Source organism: Echeneis naucrates, chromosome 9, assembly GCF_900963305.1.
Source record: "Echeneis naucrates chromosome 9, fEcheNa1.1, whole genome shotgun sequence".
Classification (NCBI taxonomy): domain Eukaryota; kingdom Metazoa; phylum Chordata; class Actinopteri; order Carangiformes; family Echeneidae; genus Echeneis; species Echeneis naucrates.
In genome coordinates, this window is record NC_042519.1 from 1,797,056 (window position 1) to 1,815,823 (window position 18,768).

The following is an 18,768-nucleotide window of genomic DNA, read 5'->3' on the forward strand; positions in this document are numbered from 1 at the left end:
AGTCTATGATCTGTTGCAGACATCTGTTGGATATGATGTACATACATAGTATTTTGTCACATTACTTCAGAGCACAAATGGTTGAGTGGTTAGTGCTCCAGCCCTGTTATTGCAGCATCCTGGGTTCTACTATGCTGTCTTTCATCTCTCAGGCACTTACTTTTGTCAGAATAAAGGCATGAAAGCACCAAAAGCCCCAATACTTTTTCCATTTACCTATATCTGGAGGGGTCCTTTACATGTGGCAGTGACTTAAAAGATATGTGAGAAACACAGAGACAACAGTTAAGTCCATTTTTATTTGAGACTTGAGCTCTGACGTTGGGGTATTATTTACATCTTTTCATTCTTTGTTCTAAATTCTGAATGAATTTAGCAGTTGAGATTATGGCAAAAACCACTGATAATCAGAAATATAAATAAAAATACTTGGCTGACTGCGACATGGGAGTGAGAGGTTGGGAGCTTTTGAGTGACAGTGTACACACAGTATCCTACCTGTACAACAATAGTGCTACTATTCACATTCATCTGTACAGTAATTATATTTACAGTGATCACATTAGGGAAAGAGCCAGTACCTGAGGAGTTAGTTCCATTATTAGCCTTTCATCATTCACCATGGTAAAAAGAAGTGCACCCCACCAATGGTAACCAAAACAACACAGAAGATCCATGCCTAAGATTGTGTGCGTAGCTCTGAATTACACTGATTTAACAGAAATTTACTGTTTGTCATAGTTGATGCAACTTAACTTAAAATGATTACAACGAATAGGCTTTTTTTTTTTCTTACAATGTGCAAGCTATTTCTTTTTAAGTGGCTCTGAGGGTTTAACACTGCAACTTTTAAAATACATTAAAACAGATGTTATCCAAACAAATTCAGAAATCATCATTAATTTAATCATACATGCTGTGAAAAGTGTGTCTCAACCAAGTTTGCCAGTTTTTACAATGATGCCAAAATTTTTGTGTTTTCTGAATATATTTGTGTTAGTTTGCATACAAGTTGCAGTGTGAGTGCCACTGTAGTTTTCAATACACAATACTGTTTATGATTTAGATATAATCACCCAGCCTGAGACTGAATCACCTAAACTAGCCTTGACATATGTGGGACATTTTTCAAATGTTTTTTGCTGAGGTAGGCAGCAAAGAGCAGATTAAATTAGCAGTCATGACATTTTACACAAGCCCTGTAGTAGTGCCGGATGTGAAAGTTTACAAGTGGTGATTGCGTCTTCAGAAGGAACACTCCTCTGCAATACTTCAGGTGAGCTGGCATGCCTTGACAGAAAGGAAGCTATAAACAAAAGGTGAGGTTGTTAAAATGCTTGTGCCAGCAGCCCTCATCTTTTCCCATGACTCTCTCCAAAAACACATAAATTATACAAAACATATCAGCCAATCCAAATTACCATTCAACAGCACGTTAAGATAAAACACCATAAATAAATACATTATATATGTGCAGCATTTCTCCCAAGAATTTAAGGTCAACTAATAAATAAGAACTGAATAAAAATACATTAAATAACAATCATTGTCTCAGTTCAGATCACTGTTCCAGCTGATCCAGTTATAACTTAAACAGTTAAAAGTCCGTTTAAAAAATATCTGAAATGCTAAGCTCCTGTAGTTTGATTTTTCGGCACACTGTGTGTGCTTTCCACCTGTCTCATATACCAATTATACAACTAATCTGCACAACAGTACCCTCTGCAGGCAAAGCTCAAACACTTTTTTTCTTTGGATCCACACTGATTCCACACAAAATCATAAAAAGAAAAAGAAGTGGAACATCTTTCATATCTTTGATCAGATCCGCTTGATCACACTTATCAGACACAAAGTGTTACGTATTATCGTTGGGCAACAACAAGCAGTTGTACATAAAGGAGCTTTGTATTTGGTACTTTCCAGCAGCTATGTGTCGTCTGTAAATCTAGGTGTCAACCTTGGGGATGGATGAAGTGCTAAGCCTTATAGCAGTTGCCCTGTGTGGTGAGTGCCAGCTGGCCATTGGGCGCAACCTCATTGGCTTCATCCTCCAGCAGGCCTGACACGTCAGCGTTGGGGATGCTGTCATGGTAGCTGCTGAAGCTAATGTTATCCTCTTTCAGTTCTATGGTCCAGAAAGGGGCATTGAGCTTGCGGTTCTGGTACTCTCGGTAGGTGTACACACCTCCAACAAAGCCCAGGAGAAGCAACACCACCAGAATGATGACTGCCAGAATGATGATGTTGAACTGTGTCCAGGAGACTTCTGTCAAGGCTGCTGTAGTGTTGTCAGTGGGGCTGTTTAGACTTGTCAATAGAGGCTGGGTGGTGGTGGGGGTGGAGGTCAATGTGGTGCTTGTGTTGCCACTGGACATGGAGGCTGGGATACCTCTCCTTGTGGAAGAGGTCAATGTGGTGCTGGTATTAGAGATTGAGGTGGGGGATGCAGTCAATGGAATGGTTTCTGTTGTGGTTGTACCTCCAGGATTGGGAACAAGCTGCCGAGCTGAGAAGAGAAAAGCAATGACAACATGAGCATGAGCACAACATGAACGTGCTCAGGACTCCATGATGTGGATGTTTAACTCAAGTAGCCTGTGGTAAAAAAACATAACTATCTCATATCTGAATCAAATCAGATCAGATTTATTTGTATAGCGCCAAATCATAACAAAGTTACATCAAGGCGCTTTACATATAGAGCAGGTCTCGACCAAACTGTTTATAAAAGAGACCCAACAGATCCCCCGATGAGCAAGCACTTGGCAACAGTGGCAAGGAAAACTTCCTTTAAGAGGCAGAAACCTCGAGCAGAACCAGGCTCAGGGGGGGCCATCTGCCTTGACCGGTTGGGTTGAGAGAGAGAGAGGGGCAGGGGGGGCACAGTCAGCCTGGTGAACCTTACAGGTTGGCTGGGCTGACTACACCTGGGAAGATCTCTCGTTAAGGCACATCACGTGTGACGTTGTGAGACGCTTCTGAAGAAGATGGAAGTTTACTGTCAAAACTGTGAAGGTAACAAAATATCCACACCTTTTGTCTGAAGAAAACACAAGTCTGATCTAACATAACGACAAGATGCACATCCCTAAGATAAAGTTGGGTAGAGTAGGGAGAGAATGAGAGCAGAAGCAAGGGATGTTCAAAACAGGTGTAGGCAGGAACATGATACTGCATGAAGTTCACAGAAATGATGCTGTATGGAGTTCATGAAGATATGGGAGCAGCAGGTGTTGCAGGAACATGGAGTAGTGATGATTCACCACCTGCAGGATGAGGACAGGGAGAGAGAGGAGAGGAACTAGGAAAGGCAGAGACTTCAGGAAAACATGGTTAGTAACAAGTTACACATGCTTAGAAACGGGAGAGACAGGGATTTTGGAGAAACATGGTTATTGGTACTGTAATTTCCGGATTTTAAGCCGCTACTTTTTTCACACACTTTGAACCCTGCAGCTAATTTATGGATTTTTACGGGTAACGAGCTTTGTGCCGCCAATACATTTAACGTTACATTTAATTACCCAACAGGTCACAGTGGACCAATGAAACTGTTCAAATTAAACACACCCACACTAAATTCTTCAGATCAGTCATTTATTTTGCACTTCGTGCACACACCCTTATAATGGAAAACACACGAAGCAATGCATATGATGCAGCTTTCAAGTTAAAGTCGATCGAACTGACGAAAAGGCTAAATCTTTCTGTGTAACCTAATTCCTGCCACATGTCATTATCTCCCATATTTCAGACACCTGCGGCTTTTAAACAAGTGCGGCCTATATATGTTCAAAAATGTTTCTCTCTTTAAATTTAGCTGGTGCGGATTATATTTAGGTGCGCTTTATAGTCCGGAAATTACAGTATGTCAGTGCATGCAAGGGGGGAGCTTGGAGAGTGGGAGAGAGAGAAGGAGAGGGAAGAGGGAGAGATGCTCAGCCCTTCCCCCAGCAGTATAGGCCTATAGGACTTTAACTTTTTTAACTATAAGCTCTATCATACAGAAAAGTTTAAATCTGGTCTTGAAAATTGCTAGAGTCCACCCCCTGGACTGATACTGGAAGTTGGTTCCATAGAGGGGATCCTGATAAATGAAAGATCTGCCTCCAGATTTACTCGTGGAGACTGTAGGAACCACAAGTAAACCTCCATCTAGAGGGCAGAGTGGCCTACTCGGACAGTAAGGATCTATGAGCTCTCTCAGATATGATGTAGCTTGGCCATTGAGAGCTTAATATGTTAACAGAAGGATTTCAGATTTCCTAGTTCATGTTAATATTCATGCAGCAGCATTCTGAATCAACTAAAGGCCTTTCAGAGATTTGTTTGGACATCTCGGTAATAATGAGTTACAGTAGTCCAGCCTAGAAGTAACGAATGCATGGACTAGTGTTTCTGCATCCTCTTGAGAGAGGATTTTTCTGATTTTCCTAATGTTTCGCAAGTGAAAGAAAGCTGCCCGACAGACTTGTTTTATGTGAGGGACAAAGGAGATGTCCTTGTCAAAAGTTACTCCAAGGTTTCTTACAGTGGCGCTGGAAGCCAAAGTAACGCCATCCAGACAGATTAGATGATTAGATGGGGTTTCTCTGAGGTGCTCTGAGGGCCAATGCAGTAACTTCCGTTTTGTCAGAATTTAGGAGTAAAAGGTTTTGGGTCATCCAGATTCTTATGTCTTCAAGACATGTCTGCAGTCTGACTATCTGACTAACTTCATTTGGCTTCAGTTATAAATACAGCTGAGTGTCGTCTGCATAACAGTAGAAACTGATGCTGTTTTTCCCGATAATGTTGCCTCAAGGAAGGAGATAAAGAGTGAAGAGGATTGGTCCAAATGCCAAACCCTGAGGGACTCCATAACTGGCTATCATGCGTGAGGAGGAGCTATTGTTAACATGAACAAACTGATATCTATCTGATAAATAGGATTTGAATATGACCAGCAGTAATCTGTATGTGTCCTGTTCAGGTTGTACAACTAAAACCCACATTGGGGTTTTATAAAGAGTTTTGTCTAGACATTCTCTATATGTCAAGTGCCTTGATGTAACTTTGTTATGATTTGGCACTATATAAATAAACTTGATTTGATTTAATTGGGAGTGCACCAAAATGTTGTGGGGCAGCTGAATGAGAATAACCCTGGTGCAAGCACTTAGTCAAGGTCTAGACCAAACTCTTTAAAAGAGATCCAACATATCCCTCCAAGTGCAAACACTTGGTGACAGTGGCAAGGAAAATTTTCCTTTAAGAGGCAGAAACCAGGCTCAGGGGGGGCAGCTATCTCCCTGGACTGATGGGGTTGAGAGAGAGGTCGAGAGGGGGAGAAGCAGAGACAAAAGCAGAAGCAGTGAGAGAGATAAAGCAAGAGTGAGCATCAAGGAAAGGAAAGGTGGGGGAGATGGGGGGCTCAGGAGAGGTATAGAAAAAGAACTAGAGCAGGAGGAGAGAAGAATCCATAGGAAATGCAAACAAAACATACAGATATAAATAGTGAATCTACAAGTGCACTAGTAAATAGAAGTAGGGTTTTTAAGAGAAGAAGTAACAATGGGAAATGATAAGAAATGTGTAATGATAACTTGCGGCAGCAACAGCAGAGCTTTTAGACTAACACTTAAAGGTGAAGTAAACTGTCAAGTTTGGTTGATTATGATATCTTTGTTTTGATCATTTCTGTCAGTGCAGAAAACTTTGATTGAACATATCTGTCATTGTTATTAGCCCAACTTTTGTGTTTCCTGATTTGACAGATCAAAGAGTCTGCTGGGAAAGGCAACGTTATCATTGTCGGACCCAACCATCTACTATCTTAGCATGTAAAGTAGGTTAAGGAAACATTGTGTTTAAATCTTACATGTGAGGGTGCAGTTGTTGGCTTGAGCATCCCCTGTGAATCCAGGAGCACAGAGCTGGCACTGGTTGCCGGTGGTGTTGTTGATGCAGCGGAGGCAGCGGCCAGTGTCGGGGTGACAGAGCTGTCTGGGGCCATGAGGGTCTGCATTACCATTGCAATCACATGGAATGCAGGCCCCAGATGATTTGTAGAACCCGGTGCTGCAAGTGTCACAGTATGGGTCGCTGTATTGGGGAAGGCAATGGTCACAGACTGGAGACCCGTTGGGATCTGCACAAGAACAGAGATCACAGATACACCTAAGTTCATAACTGCTGCAACTCTCTGTATGTACCTGCTTACAGAACATCACCATGATTTACCTTTAGGTATAGCTTGATGTTACCAAACCATCACTGAATAAATGTTAACAAAAGAAACAAAGGGCTTAAATTTAGGGTTGAAAAGATTTAAAACAGAGACAACAAAAGTAAAAAAACATATCACCGTTTACATTATTTACTTTAGCTCTTTGGGTTTTGAAAGTTTGCACACAAAAATCCCAATAAATATCAACTGTGTTCATATTGCTGACAAATGACAGAAGAAATGGCTATAAAGAAACAGATGAGTAAAGAAAAACAGTACAGATTTTAAACGTTGAGGAAAGAAGGATACACTGAAAGAGAAATTGCAAAACGCTTAATGGTGTCCAACAAAGGAGTTCACTGCACCCTGAAGAGACTAGGAGAAACTGAAAGTTATTGTTAGAATAAATGTACATAAAGTGATTATCACAGTACTGCTCAACTTTTACTTAACCCTGCAAGAAAGCAGAAACTTGTGTTTTTACTAGCAGGAGCTGAGATCATACCTCTGAAGATAAGCAATGACCTTCGAAGAAGATTTATGAAGAAAGGGAGGATGTCGAAGCGAGATTACTTCATTTATAAACTAACTCCTCAATGTATTTCTTGTGTTTCTTGTGACATAACTTGTAAATCATACAACAAGCGTCTATTCATTCACTACGTTGCAGCTGTGTGTTCCCACCTTTAGAGCTACAACGTCTTGTAACGAGGGACCACCCTAAGGAAATAAAAAGGGAGAGAACAGAAGAGATACTTCAGAGCAGGTAGAGAATGTCACTGAGCATATCTCTGTCTGTTCTCCTTGCAAGTAAAATGAGCACTGTTGTCCTTTGTCTTTCTTCCCTGTGTGTTTAATAATGTTCTAGGTGGCTTAAACCTGAACATTAATTTGGTCCTTTGAGCCGGATACCAACAGACCGGAGGATTCCAGCGGGCGGGGTGGATTCCAGGAAAACCGTGGCCACGGCGGACTCCAAAAACAGTGAGTCCGGAAATAAACCCTTTCCGGGACTGAGTATCGGCCCGCCAGCTGGGATTCAAAGGTTGATGGGATTCCGAGAGGGGAAAGACAACGGAGGTGAGTTGAGTCTTGACTTAAAAAGAGTGAGTGGCCACGGCGAATGACTAGGGGTCATTGCGCGTAAACAAGCCCTGAATATTCTAGACACTGGCAGGTAAAGAATAAGAGGGACCAAGAGAGTCCCATAAAGAGACCAAGGGAGTCTCTGCAGAGGATGACGGAGTCCTGGTGTGCACCCTTAATGTCCGAGTAGGAGAGTGAATGTGAGTGTGAAAGGAGATTGACATACCACTAGGTATTTCGTCTTATATAAAACAGTGGGATTTGTAAGTAGTCAACTGGTGTGGATGCAGAGGCAAGAATTCTCCACTCTAAAGAGTTGAAGTGAGAATTGCCACAACAGGAAATTGAGAGACTACCCCACTGATAAAAAAAATCAACCTCTAGAATACCCTAGGTGTTGCAAAGGTCAAACCAAATGATTAAAATGGGGAAGGGGTCGAGTAAAGAAAAACCAAGAGATAAAATGCAGTGTCAAGATTGGAAATTCATAGAACAGGATCCATGTAAAAATAAAAAGTTAGACAGATGGATCGTAAAACACAATTTTGACGGAAAATTAAATACACAAAAGATAATGGTATTACAAGAAAAACTAAGAAAAAAAAAAACGAAGCAGGAAGGTTATGAAGAAACAGAGTACTGGATGAAAGTAGCAGAACAAAGAGAAAGAAAAAACAGAAAGAGCGGGAATGCAGACAAAAAGATAAAGGTGAAAAAGACTTAATGTATCAGAGAAAAGAAGATAATGAGACAGGACCTAGCACACGACCTAGAGACGACCGAGACTTAGGCCAAAGGGCCGAAGGGGGAGCTGCAGGTCCAGCTCCCTCAGGACCAGGACCAGGACTTTACCCAGACTTAAATGAATTACCACCATATGATGAACCCTTTGAAGAATATAAGATAAGAATGACAACTAAATTCAAAATCCACAGTGGATTGCAAGATGATGGGAATGTAAATGGAGCATTCCAGCAACAATTAAAAAATGCTCTCCATGCAGGATCGAGAGATGGAATACGTTGCTGGGTTAATAAACATTACATAGGATTCGCTACAGGGACCATGGAGGACTATGTTAACCATGCCCTCCATGCAGAAAAAGTAATTAAGGAGAAAAAAGTTGAAAAGACAGGGGAGTGTTTTATCAGGAGAGAGAAGAGGAAAAAGAGGGAGAGGTGTTCTACCAGGATAGAAGCAGAGGCCGAGGACGTGGTGGATACAGAGGAAGAGGAGGTTTTAGAGGCAGAAGCCGAGGAGGAAAATACAGAGGAGGATATCAACAAAACTCTAGATAGTGTTGGTGTTGTGGAAAAGAGGGACATATTGCCAGAAACTGTCCACAAAGATCAGGCAATTTGAAATGACTAGGCCAGTCAGATAAAAAAAATTGATGAGGAGGACTCCTTAGGAGCTGAGGAGATCCTAAATCTCCAAGACCTACTAGCATTAAACACGGCAAAACCAGAGGTAACTTTATATGTGAATGCCAAAAGCATTGTCTTCCTGTGTGATACAGGGGCGTGTAGAACAACATGCAAAGAAATAATACCAAATGCCAAGCTCAGCGATCAAAGTGTAACCGTGCGATCTGCTAGTGGAAAGTTAACTAAAGTAGCCGAGTCAGAACCATTGTGGTTGAGAGACCCCCAAGGACAGACAGGCATAATGATACTCACTGAAGATGAGGAAGAATTGTTAAAGAGGCCAGACGATAAGGTATTTACCGTAGTTGATATAAGCAATGCATTCTTTTCAGTACCAGTGGATAGAGATAGTCAATTTTGGTTTGCATTCACTTTTGACAGCCGAAGATACACACATACGAGATTACCTCAAGGTTACTGTGAGAGTCCTACTATCTACTCTCAGGTAATGAGCGCTAGCATGGCTAAGTTCCAAACTCCACAAAACAGTCAAATCTTGATGTTTTGTTGGCATCTCCTAATATGGAAACATGTAGAACAGACACACTAGCCCTGTTAAAACATTTAGCGGAAGAAGGGCATAAAGTAAATAAAAATAAACTCCAAATATGTAAGACGCAAGTGAAATACTGAGGACACAATTTGAGTGCTGGAGGAAGAACAATAGCGGAAGACAGAAAAACCGCTATCCTCCAAGCTCCTAACCCATTAACAAAAAGGCAAATGATGTCATTCTTGGGCCTAACAAATTACTGCAGAAACTGGGTACCAAACTATGCAGACAAAACCGCACCTTTAAATAAGCTAATGTATGAAGAAGATTTAAAGATGACCTCGCCCTTATGCTGGACCAGAGAGTCAGAAGAAGCATTCTGTAAGATAAAACAAATGTTGGTGTCCAGTACAGCGCTAGCATTACCAGACTATAGTAAACTTTTTATTCAAATGGTGGACTGTAAAGGCCACTTCATGACTTCCGTACTGGTGCAACAGCATGGTGCTAAAATGAAGCCAATTGCATATTTCTCGTCAAAACTAGATAGCGTGGCCTGTGCGCTACCACACTGTGTCAGAGCAATAGAAGCGAGTGCAGCCATAGTATTGTTTCATCCACTTGTACTAAAAGTACAGCACGCAGTCTCAGCACTATTGTTACAAACTAATATGACTTTTCTATCACTTGTCGTGTATGTCTATTCTCTTATCCCCACCTTATTTAACAATAGAGAGATGCACAGCTTTAATCCCAGCAACATTGTTGCCAGTACCTGATTATGGAGTGAAACACGATTGTCAAGAATTAGCCGAACAAACAGCTAAAAGTAGAGCAGATCTTAAAGATCAACCACTAGAAAGAGGAGAAGTGTTATTTGTAGATGGTTCCTCAAAGAAGAATGAACAAGGGAAAACCCAGACAGGCTATGCAGTAGTTACACAAAACGCAGTGTTAAAAGCAGAACAATTACCCTCCCACTACTCAGCACAAGCTGCAGAGTTAGTATGCATTTGCTACAGTACACACTTTTGTACAGTACTGGAAAAACAGAGGTGTGATTACCTCTAGAGGTAAACCAGTAACTCATGCTGAACTGTTATCAGGCTTGCTGCAAAGCAGTGCAGCTGCCAAAAGCCGTTGCAATATGTAAATGTGCAGCTCATATGACAGGCACAGATGAAGTTTCTCTAGGAAATGCATTTGCATAACCTGACAGTTATGATGATAGAAAAGGTCTGGAATAAAGAGGGTTACTACAAAAGCAGAGAATAAACATATCAATACTGGTGAGCATCTTAAAGCACCATGCATAACAGCCACAGTAAAGCATGGAGGTGGTAGTGCCATGGTATGGGGATGTTTTGCAGGTGATAGAGGAGGAGTGTTGTTTTAAGTAAAGGGTATCATGATGAAGGGAAGGTACTACTCCATCCTCAAGCATCATGTAGTTCCACCTGGATTAAGACTTGTATGTCAAAATTTTGTTATCTAGCAATATAATGACCCTAAGCACTCTTCCAAGCCCTGTCAGGGTTACCTATACAAAAAAGAATAGGAAAGTGTTGTTCAAAAGATGGTTTGGCCCCTCAGTCTTCAGAGATCTCTCCAATTGAGTTTGTGTGGTAGGAGTTGGATCGATCAGTCAGAAGACGAATCAGCAATCTCTCATTGATGAATTTAAGAAAGCTTGGATTGCAATTCCCTACATATACCGTAAAAAAACAAACAAAAAACAAACAAACAAACAAACAAAAAAAATACTTGTATGGCATGCTGTTGTTAAAGCCAGAGGTGGTTACTTTGAGGCAAGCAAAGTCTAAGTCTAACCTCATAATTATAGTAAAAATGTATTCTAATATATGATCCTTCATATAATAATCATGTTTATTTTGTACCAAAGTATAGCATTGAAACTTAGATCTTTTTTGTGATTTTGTGGTCTATAGCTCATCATCTAAACCTTCAGCTTGTCTTTTACATCCGACACCTACCAGGCTGTTTAATGTGGTTTTTCCAATCATTAAGGTGCACATTCTGGATTTTATTAATTTGACTTTATCTTCAGGTTGTGTACCACAGAACTTATCTCAGATCCAGATGTTTGGCTGATTGTAGATCCATATCCTACCTTTCATCTCCAAAATTCTTGAACATCATTGCACTAAAACACCACTGGTAAAAGTTACCAACGACATTTTGATGTTTTCAAACAGCAGCTTGGCCTCCATACTCATCCTGTTCATCTTGTGCATTTGACTTTATTGACCATAATATTTTATTAGACTGGAAGATAAAATTGTGATTAAAGGAACTGGATTAAAATGGTTCCAATCTGTGTTAGACTTTTCTATGTTTAGACTCCAGCAGAGCCCTCACTGCTGAATGATTTACACAGTTACCCGGAGACATCCAAAAGTTGGACTCTAGTGTGTCATGCCGCCGCGTTGAGTTACAGCACTGAGAAGGCTGCTCCTAATAAACTTGATTTAATCTCCGCGGGGGGTTGAAAGTTAACTAGGTTATTAAATGAGGGGGAAACTTGAGTTGCACAGAGGACCTGACCTGCTATTTATCCACTGTCCTCCACTAAACTGTGACAGATAAACATGGTGCATGGTGCATGGTGCACTGTCTTACACAAACACAAATAAAATAAAAGCAAAAGAAATTAACAGTTGAGCCATTCTATTGCACTGTTGACAAATAAAATCATTCACGGATGATGTAATGTGTGTGACCCAGATTCTAAATGGGTGCAATGCTCCATTTCACCTTAGCATGTTAGTGTGGAGGGACACAATAATAGGCTCATCAGAACATTTAGAATGAATCTATCCCCTGGGATTGAGCCCTTATACTAAATACTAAGGCTGTTTTGATAATGTCCTCTGTGACACAGCTGTGGTGCTGCTGCTTAGGCAGAGAATGTGTCATAGCTGCCTATTGCTGCCTGAGTGACACTAGAATGGCCAGTTTCATCCAGTGTCCCAAGTCAGCTCAGCCCCATGCTGCCCCACATGGGGCAAAACAGGTAAGATAGCCTGAGAGAGTGAAATGCCAAACTCAGTGATGAGTCAACTTTGAGGATTTTGCCTAAACAACAAAAATATTTTCCTGCAAAAAAGCACTTTGCTATTAACAAATACATGTGTATGAGGAGCCAGAGAGACAAAAAATGGGCATAGAGAGGAAAAAAATAGAATAAGTTTGAAATATTGAAAATCTGAATGTATATGTGTGTGTCAGAGTCAGTATTGAGGTACCAAAAATAAATCAGTATATGCAAAATCTTAATCAACATCAGTGAAAATGTTAATGATTATAGTATTCCACAAATATAAGGGACACATGCTTATTTCCTCACATAATCAATCAGCAGACCAGCTAAACTTAGCACCAATAGTTTTGCATCTCTAAAGTGCTTTTGAATTTTTCTTGGTTTAAAGCATCTTTCTGAAAAATCTTGTGCTTGTCTGGAAACTACCAAAATGCTTGATTTGACCAAATCAACAGCTGTGTGTTAATTAAGGAGCTACTTCCCTCACAGGGCCTCATTGAGGTGGCCCCCTGAAGACCAAGAGCCCATTATCCTCCCTGTCCCTGCCAAGACCCTGAATTCTAATATGAGGACATTACATTTTGGTTTTCTTTGCCATTATACTTAAAATTGCTTAACTTAGACCTTTGAGCCTACTTTGTGGAGGAGTGTCTGCCATCTCAAATAGTAATAATATTTCTGTGCTAATAACATTTTTCCTGATATTAAGCACACAGTAGACAACATGATGCCTCCTGCAAAACTGCATCAATAAACACATTTCCTTTCCAATCAAATGAAAACACATCATCTACAACAGTGATTACATGGTGGGTGTGTATAAGATAATCCTGCTGAGCCAATGTGACAGACATATAGTGATTCTCTGTGAGTCTTTTGTGTGGTGGAGACATACCAGTGTGACAGGTGCCTGTGGAGGTGGAGTTGGAACAGGGACAGGGTACACAGGCTTCAGTTGAAGAGGCTCCATGGCTGCGGTAGAAACCAGGTTTACACTCCTCACAGTTGGAGCCCTGGGTGTTGCCCTCGCAGTTAAGACACACTCCTGGGGGACAACAGTCACATGATAAGATTAGAGGTGGTTCTATCAATCTGTTAATTTTCTCACCTTTCACTAATAATGTTCCCAGAGACCAATATAAGGATGGTCTCTGGGATCATATTTTTGTTTTACCATTTATTGATTTCCAACTAAATTTGATCATTTATATCTGTTGTGAAATCCTCTGGGATTTTTCCCTCCTGGACCTCATAAGGTTATCAGCACACACTGCTGTGTTTTATCAGTTGTAAAAAACAAGGCCTTTGGTTTTATTATGGCAAGCTCAATCTGAGAAAGACATGAAACTGAACATGTGACATGCAGCAAAAAGACCCACGAAATAATATTTACATTCACTGATGATCAAAACTCAATTTATTTTCTATGTACTAACTATACATAGGTTCTGTTAACAATAGAACTACTATTAAGTATAAATGAAAATGGAGATGACGTGTTAATTTGAAACTGCAGAGGTAGAGGTGTGTTTTTACCCTTTCCCAGTCTTGCTTGCAGGTTTTCCTTTTGAGCTGTTTAATAAAACATACTTTTTTCTTGACTGAGATGAAACTGATACATCAATAATTTGAAACTATTGGTGTGCTATTAGTTGTTGTTTTGTTTCTAAAGTTTCATTTACTTCTAAGACTGGGGTCATTATCTGTTGTTATTGTAAATAATGGTAAGTTGCTACCACCATTGTGCTGTTTGTGGTTGATCCTTTGTACAAGATGCTTGAGGTGGAGCTGTTGTTGTGCCTCCATAAGCACAGGTACATGCTCTTTAGATATGACTAAGTCAACCTGGAGAAACCTGGCTGAGTCAGATTCCCCTTCTATCCACACAATCACTTGCTGTTAACACAGGAGACACTGAACAGAGAAATCACCTCTGCACGCTTTCTGAGGGTCACATTGGTGGTGTTTTAAGTTATAACAACAATTAATTCAGCATGAATTGTTTCAGATGAGAACTGGGGATCAGTGCAGGAACAATCTGCCCATGTCCCTGTCACTTTTTTATTGTATTCACTCAGTGCATTTCGTCAAAGGCCAGGGTTGTAACTCTTAGACTTAAAATGTTAATCCACAGGACTGTGAATGCTGAGGCTGTAGGAGTCCATCTGTCCCTGCATTACAATCGCAAGACATATGGCTCTTGAAACAACTAAGTACCACCAGACCCCCTTAAACTGTTCACATTTTCTCCTTTCTTTTGCTGTCACTTTAGTTTTGAAAGTTTTTATACCTGAGGAGAATTCCTCTGTTAGCTGTGCAATGTCTGATTTAGAACTTTATTTTGAGTGTTTTACTTCTAATCCTTCAGTAGACAATCTTTTTGCCAATTTATAGCCACACAACATTTCAGATTGCTCATCATGTTTAAAAACCATTTGACAAATGTCAAGCACAAAAGCGTTGCAAATAAATTGTCTTATCTGACACCTCTCTAAACATGTGTTCTTCATTTCTGAAACCTGATAACCCAAATTTAACATTGCTGTATTACATATGTTTATAATATATTGAATTACATTATTGTATTGTAAATTCCGGGTATAAGAGATTACAGAAGTTTATTCCTATTTATTTGACACAAGGTGAATAATGAGTCTACAGCTCCCATCAACCCTTTTATTAACCCTGCCCAAGCCTTCAGATGGGCTTCTCCAAAGCCATAGTATTGAAGCCATGAAGTAATAGGAATCTGTTTGATTGATTGACTCTAACACAAGACATGAAGAAAGCCCCTGTATCAGAGCTGATTTACAGATGGTGTTTGGTGAATTAACAGGCTGTCTGCTTTTATTCAGAGTACATACCAGACTGTGGGTGACAGTAGCTGGTGTGGTTGTGGCACTGGCAGGGCCGGCAGCCAGTACTGCTGAAGTGGAAGAAACCTGGATGACACTCATCACACTTGGGTCCATATACTCCTGTCTTACAAACGCAAATCCCTGAGCTGAAAGATGCAGAAGAAAAAGACAAAGCCAATGAAACAGACAGAAAAAATGCATGTCATTTTAAGAGACCTATGAGCTGAGAAATAAACTGTACCTTTACTCTGGAAATATTGTCCCTTAGATGTCTACTGCTCATGAGCAAAGCATAGACTTGGCCTTTCAAACCAGCATTAGTAATACTCAGAATAATCTACACAAGTAATATTTAAGGAGAGCATTCCATGATTATTTGCTTAAATGCCATGTGTAAATTCAATTCACTGATGTCAGGTCGATGAGCTTACTAATAACACTATGGCCTCATTGTGTTCATCACTTGATACTGTTGCCCCTCCGAAGAAAGTAATGAAACCACGGAGGCTTGCTCACTGTTTCATTCCAGAGAGTTATGGTATAGTTCCCAAATTTGGTTTTGATATTACAGAAAATGGAAAGGGAGTATATTTCAAACCGAGAAGAATTTAATCAAACCTAGAAAGAAGGCTTAAAAATTAATTTTAAAAAAAAAAAAAAAACCCTCCAAAGCAATGCCAGGAATTCCTATTATTCATCAACATTAATAGAAAAAAAACCCCAGGATTCTCTTCCATCAGCACTGTAGCCAAGCTAACAGAGATTCACAGTTAAATTAAACCATTTATTCCTTTAACTCTCAGTAGCAATGGTTTTATTGGCTTCTTTACAAATAAAATTGTAACATTCAGCGAAGAAAAATTCATCCCCTCCTGCCCACAACTAGTAATGATCTACTGTCAAATACAGCAGCTTCTGAATCAACTGCAACTGAGCTAAATTGTGCTAAAGTTTTGAGGTCACACACTGATGTTGGATGAGAAGGCCTGGCTCTCAGTCTCTGCTCTAATTCATCCCAAAGGTGTTCTATCGGGTTGAGGTCAGGACTCTGTGCAGGCCAGTCAAGTTCATCCACACCAAACTCTCAATTTATCATCAATCCATGTCTTCATGGACTTTGCTTTGTGCACTGGTGCACAGTCATGTTGGAACAGGAAGGGACCATTCCCAAACTGTTCCCACAAAGTTGGGAGAATGGAATTGTCCAAAGTCTCTTACATGCCATACCATATGATATATTGTGGTATGTAATAGACCAAAGCATTCTGGAAAAATGGGCAAAATTACTTACTGAGGAGACACTTTCTGGATACTCTATGGTTAAAATAAGCAGAAAGTCGAGATGGACAGCCATCTTGGTTGTAAAAGGCTGAATAGAAAGGTGTCAGAATACACAGTGCATCGCATGTAGTTGCATATGGGGCTGCTTAACTGCTTACCAGTCAAGATGCCCATGTTGACCAATGTGCACTGCCCAAAGTGCCCACAATGGGCATAAAAGCATCAGAACTACAACACGGAGCAGTGGAAGAAGGTGGACTGCACTAATGAATCACATTTTCTTTTACTTCACGTAGCCAGGTGCATGTGTGTTCCTTACATAGGTAACACATGGCACCATGATGCACTATGGGAAGGAGGCAAGCCGGTGAAAGGAGTTTGATGCTTTGGGCAAAGTTCTTCTGGGAAACATTGGGTCCTGCCTTCCATGTTAATGCTTTTTTGACACGTATCACCTACATTGTTGTAGACCAGTGCTTCTCAAAGTGTGGGGCGCGACCCACTGGTGGGGAACGGAGACATGACAGGTGGGGCGCGACAAATGGGAGGAAATTTTCAATTTCATGCCTATCTTATTGTAAATGCTTTTCTTTATTGACAATAAAGATAATTCACTCTAAACAAAACACCCACATGCAATGCACATGAAAATTACAGCAGTACAAAAAGGTAGCAAGTAGTTGTGAGCAACATGGATACATGTGTGACACGTACTACAAAAGAGCCAGCACCATCACACACACACGACAGACTGTTGCTTCTCTGAAAACGACATACAGATCCCAGCTCAACATTGAGCATGACTTGAGAGTGGCAGTTTCATGCCAGCAACCTTGTTTTGAGAGGATGTGCAGTGCAAAACAGGCACATTGCAGCCACTAATACAGGGAAAGTTCTCTTGTTTATGTTTTTTGCAAATGATTGCAAATGAAACATTTCAGTTATTTGACTATTGTACTTTTTGTTTTTGATTCAAGATATCAGTTATGATGGCACAACTTCACTTTCATTTTCTTTTTGAATTTGGTGTTGATGTTTTTAATTTTGATTCATTATAAAATGTGGCTGATATACTTGGTGTTAGTAAGTTCAATAAAATTAAATGTAATTTGTCAAGATTTTTGTTGGGGCAACATTCCCCAACTTGTTCAAAGTGGGGAATGACCAAAAATGTTTGAGACCCACTGTTGTGTACCGTGTACACCCTTTCATGGAAAAAGTATTCCCTGATGGCTATGGCCTTTTTCAGCAGGATCATGTGTCATGCTATTCATTTATCTCATTCATCTTCTACCACTTATGTGTTTCCTGGCCGCAGTGGGTGCTGGAGCACAGCTCACATTGGATGAGGGCAGGGTACACCCTGGACAGGTTGCTAGTCATTTGCAGGGCCAACATACAGAGATGGACGAAGACGAACAACCACTCAAACTCAGATCCACAGGGAATTTAGAGTCATCAACTAACCTAATCATGCAGGTCTTTGGATAGCGGGAGGATAACTGGGTGCACAGAGGAAACCCTTGCAAGCACGAGGAGAACATGAAAACTGCAGGGAAGAATCAAACCCCCGACCTTCTTGTTATTAGGTAAGGGTGCTAACCACTATGCTGCCGTACTGCCATGCATCATGCCACAAAGCTAAAATGGTTCAGGAATGGTTTGAGGAGTACAACAAGGATTTTGAGGTATTGACTTGACCTCAAAATTGCTCAGATTCAAATCCAATCGAGCATTTGTGAGATATGCTGGACAAACAGGTCCAATCCATGAAGACCACAATTACAATTTACAGGATTTACAGGATCTGCTTCTAACATTGTGGTACCAGATAACACAGCACACCTCAAGGGCTCTAGTGAAGCCCATCCCTCCATAGGTCAGGGCTGTTTTGGCAGCAAAAGGGAGACCAGTAAAATATTAGGCAAGTGGTCATAATGTTATGCCTAATTGTTGTAAGTGAAACAATAAGTCGTCACCCTGACTGAGTAATTCCACTTTAAACTGCAACAAACACCTGACAGTCTCATAAAATCAGACAGTCAGGGTACGTTACCAATACAAGAAAATACTCATATGAAAATTTGGGGATGTGAGGCAGACCTACATAAAACTGAAATCTTATCAGTACAGAGAGCCAACATTAGCACAACTGCATCAGGCACCAATAATTACAGGCTAACAAACAACATTAACAAATGAATCATGTTAACTCTATTATTATTTGATACTAGTCTCTGAGGATTCTGGTGTTAATACTTTGCTCTCTGCTTTGCGATTTCTTCTCTGATTAATCATAAAAAAGTATGAATCTAAATGAAGCCTGATTATCCTTCAGACCTAAACAATGG

General features: G+C 40.5%; 1 protein-coding gene across 1 annotated transcript in view; it reads right to left on the reverse strand.

Annotated features, from left to right (window-relative positions):
* Positions 1 to 280: 280 nt before the first annotated feature.
* The window catches only part of si:ch211-158d24.2 (multiple epidermal growth factor-like domains protein 9), a 28,935-nt gene continuing 10,447 nt past the window's right edge, over positions 281 to 18,768 (reverse strand). Inside the window, exons 3-6 of the mRNA XM_029511658.1 lie at positions 15,143 to 15,282; positions 13,174 to 13,323; positions 5,864 to 6,133; positions 281 to 2,509 (exon numbers count right to left, since the gene is read on the reverse strand). Coding sequence (XP_029367518.1) covers positions 1,980 to 2,509; positions 5,864 to 6,133; positions 13,174 to 13,323; positions 15,143 to 15,282 — 1,090 coding nt within the window. The 3' untranslated portion in view covers positions 281 to 1,979. The remainder of the gene's footprint in view (positions 2,510 to 5,863; positions 6,134 to 13,173; positions 13,324 to 15,142; positions 15,283 to 18,768) is intronic.